Source organism: Cebus imitator, unplaced genomic scaffold (genome assembly GCF_001604975.1).
Source record: "Cebus imitator isolate Cc_AM_T3 unplaced genomic scaffold, Cebus_imitator-1.0 Scaffold674, whole genome shotgun sequence".
Lineage (NCBI taxonomy): Eukaryota > Metazoa > Chordata > Mammalia > Primates > Cebidae > Cebus > Cebus imitator.
Genome location: NW_016107989.1, coordinates 13,097 through 17,167, shown reverse-complemented (window position 1 = coordinate 17,167; position 4,071 = coordinate 13,097). Strand labels below are relative to the sequence as shown.

General features: G+C 47.5%; 1 protein-coding gene across 1 annotated transcript in view; it reads left to right on the top strand.

Moving 5' to 3' along the window:
* Window positions 1-4,071, top strand: part of LOC108295990 (catenin delta-2) — a 688,803-nt gene that overhangs the window by 684,074 nt on the left and 658 nt on the right. The window contains exon 18 of the mRNA XM_017518360.2: window positions 498-703. Coding sequence (XP_017373849.2) covers window positions 498-703 — 206 coding nt within the window. The remainder of the gene's footprint in view (window positions 1-497; window positions 704-4,071) is intronic.

Below are 4,071 nucleotides of genomic sequence, written 5' to 3'. Positions count from 1 at the left end.
TGTGATCTTCCCTGCAGTCCTGTTTATATGGGTGTAGTTAGAACTGCCTTGGCAATGGTGGCCCGCCTCTGTTATGGCGGACTCTCTCTGTAGTGGCAGGTTGCCTCAGCAATGGCGGGCTGCCTCAGCAATGGCGGGCTGCCTCAGCGTTGGTCAGACTGCCTCCATAGTGGTGGAGTGTCTCAGTAATGGCAGACGCCCCTCCCCCACAGAGCCGGACCGTCCCGGGTTCAGCTGTGCTTGCTGTGAAACTCTCAACCCAGAGCATTTTCAATTACTGTTGGTTTTTTTGTGTGTGGGGGGAGGGTGGGTGGGACCAGCCGAGCCTGATCACCTGGCTCCCTGACTCACAGTCTTTTTTTGTTGTTGTTGTTGAACGGTCAGCTCTCACCCAGTGTTCCAGTCGCCTGTTGAAAAGGCGCCGGGATCTTCCAGCTATGACTCACTGAGCCGGCTGAAACAGCAGCGCTGAGATTCCTGGCAATTTTTTTGCCTAGGAATCCCCGGGCCTTGCTCACTATTTCAGATGAATGGGCGCCTCTGCCGTCTCAGGGCTCCAATCACCAGCTAAGAGGGCACCCGGACCAGTGTATTTTGTACGGGGAACCGCCGCGCCAGAGCGCAGGCAAAGCAGCTGCGCGGGCCGAAACAGCTGCAGCGGCCGAAAGAGCCGCACTGGCAGAAACAGCTGTGCTGGCAAGCCGTGGGGCTCTCCGCCTGGGAATCTCCTGGTCTGTGGGCAATAAAAATCCATCTGGAAATGCGGCATCCACTCACCCTCTGCACTTTCACTGGGAGCTGCAATCCTGAGCTGTTCCTAGTCAGCCATCTTCCCCCGATTCCCTACATATCACTTCTTGAACACTATTCTCTGCTTATAGTCTTCTCTACCTTATATCAATACCTAGATGATTTTAAAAATGTGTTCTTTTTGATATGCAGAGGGGATGTGAGGCAGTGCGTGCTTTGAATTGCTTTGGAATCATGGCAACAGGATTTTTCATAAACTCCTCCCTCTTGTCCCTTCCCCAGGCCCTGACTGGCAGCCTGGGTTGTGTGCAGAATGACTGGAGTTGGTATAGAGGCTGCATTGTGTACTGGGAGAAGCTAATCAGTCCCCTTGAAGATCAAACCTTTGGCCTTGCTTTTTGGTCAGATTGTTCATCTGCTGAACTAAGGAAACAGAGACAGTAGGAGACCCAAGGAATAATTCTGTGGTCTGTCTTGAATGTTTCTAAATTGACCTGAGACCACATCCTGGCATTAGCAAACCTTCTGTGACAGCTTTCTTAACCCGACAGAACACTATTGCAATTGCAGTTCATTCTCACTGAGTCTCACTGTTGGTCTGGGAGGTGTCAATGAAATGAGTCACACTCTGTAGAATATTCGAAGAGATTTATTCTGGGCCAAATATGAGTGACCCTGGCCCGTGACACAGCCCTCAGGAGGGCTTCAGAATATGTGCCCAAGGTGATCAGGGTGCACTTGGTTTTATACATTTTAGAGAGGCATGAGACATCGATCAAATGTTTTGGTTTGGTCCAGAAGGATGAGACAACTCAAAGTGTGGTGGGGTGGAGGAGGCACAGGGGTAGGTGTGGGAGGGAGTGAAGGGGGCTATGGGTAAATTTAAACATTTTCTGGTTGACAGTTGAGTTTGTCTAAAGACCTGGGACCAACAGAAAGAAAATGTTCAAGTTAATAAAAAAGATTGTGGAGACCAAGTTTCTTTTGAAGTCTTATAGTGGCTGCCCTTAGAGACAATAGATACAAATGTTTCCTGTTCAGATCTTTAAAAGGTGCTAGACTCTTACTTAATCTCTTCAGGATTGGAGGGCCTGCAATAAAAAGATCTAGCTATGTTAATAGATTTTTTCCAGATGCACATTTTCTCCCACAAAGGACAGCTCTGCAGGGCCATTTCAAAATATGGCAAAGAAACATGTTTTGGAATAAAATCTTTTGACTTTCTTTGGCACATAATGTTATGCCAGAGTCAAATTGGAAAGTAATTCATGATATACAGGGTTAAATAAAACCTATCTGATGAGAATGTATGGTTTATAGGGCATGACTCCCCAGACTCCTTAAAAAGGAATTTGGGCAAGATAAAAAAAATCAGCTGTTAGTCCTCAGAGGGAACAAATAAAAAGAGATAGACTGGGTGATGAATACTGGCAAGGATGTTTGTTGAATGAAGAAAAGAAGAGTATTTTTTTCTAAAGCATCTTCATAGGGTAAAATTAAGGAATTATGCAGTGACCTTCTTTGTGTTAGGCAAAGGACTAACACTTGCTAAAAGAATTTGAATGGCAAAGTATCAGGGCTCCTCAGGATAAATATTTTAAAGTATACGCATGTGTGTGACTGTGCTCCTGGATCAAGCAGTCAAGTTCCATGAGCAACAGACAATACTGAGCCTCCCGTAACTAAGTACTATTTGCAAAAGAACCATCTTAAATAAGCTAGTGGCCTCATACGGGTGCTCGTGACTGCATCCACAGTTATTAGGCACCTGTGGGAAAAGCCCAAGTGACTGAATCAGGTTATATCCTCCTCCAAGCTTGGCTTAAGACAGGACTTCTAGCAAACCTGCCTTTTAGCTTCTCAGTTGTCCCCAAAGGCCACCTCCATCCCTCGTGAACTCATGGCAGAGATGGAGTGGAAGATGTAGAAATGTTTGGAATAAGAATGATTCTTCCCAGAACAGTACTAGGGAAGTGCAGGAAAACTGCAGACTAGACAATATCTGGCAGTAGCAAGAAAAACCGCAACCACCCCCCACCTAGGTAATCTATAACCCACCAGCTCCTAGAGGTGCTTAAAGGAAGCTGAGCAACCAGCTTGAACTGAGTACAGCAAAAACAAATCACCACTGCCTAAAATCCCAGTTAGTCTAACTAGACTAGCAATCAGTCTAGATAGTGACAGTGTGATTGACATGTATGCAGACTTTCCTATAAATTTGATTCTATTATGACTTTCCTTTAAGCATTCTAACAAACTTTTAGGAAAAATAACTGTATCTCCATTTTGCTTTGGCAAGAGAGAGGGGGGTGAGTTTAGATGGCAGAGCTGGCAGGACTGGTAGACCCAGGCATGGAGTAGGGGCTTTAAACAGCTGTAAGCCAACTCTGGTCTTGTCTTCTGGAGAACAGATGAGCACTCCCAAGTATCCTTTACTGCATGTGAAGAGTGGGGACAGTTATTAGAGAAGGAGGGGAGGGAGTGTGTGGAATGTTCTTTATCTCAAAGGCACATCTTCTGCGGACTCCTCTCTTCTCACCATTCCACTCTGAGCCCTGTTCTCCCTCCCAGATGGTGGGAATCAGCCTGTTTGATGTCGTCAGGTTCAGGGCTTTCCACAGTCTGTATGATTGTTATCTAGTCTCTGCCTAGTTTTCTTTCTAAATTCCAAGCCATGTGAGATTCCTTATTTTAAACACAGAAAAGAGGGGGCTCAAATCCGTGCATGAAAATAGTCCCACAGCTTGGCTGAAACAAGCGTGTATCTTTCCTTGGAGAAAAGAAATGGAAAGAAAAGGAAGGGAACACACTTTGCCTTCACTTTGACCTTCCTAAGGTGAGGGCAAGGTGTGTTTCCAGGGTGAAGGCAAGGCGTGTTCCCAAGGCGAAGGTAAGACATCTTCCCAAGGCGAAGGTAAGGTGTGTTTCCAGGGTGAAGGCAAGGTGTGTTTCCAGGGTGAAGGCAAGGTGTGTTCCCAGGGTGACGGCCAGGTGTGTTCCTAAGGTGAAGGCAGGGTGTGTTCCCAGGGTGAAGGCCAGGTGTGTTTCCAGGGTGAAGGCCAGGTGTGTTCCCAGGGTGAAGGCCAGGTGTGTTCCCAGGGTGAAGGCCAGGTGTGTTTCCAGGGTGAAGGCCAGGTGTGTTCCCAGGGTGACGGCCAGGTGTGTTCCCAGGGTGAAGGCCGGGTGTGTTTCCAGGGTGAAGGCAGGGTGAAGGCCAGGTGTGATCCCAGGGTGAAGGCCAGGTGTGTTTCCAGGGTGAAGGCCAGGTGTGTTTCCAGGGTGAAGGCCAGGTGTGTTCCCAGGGTGAAGGCAAGGTGTGTT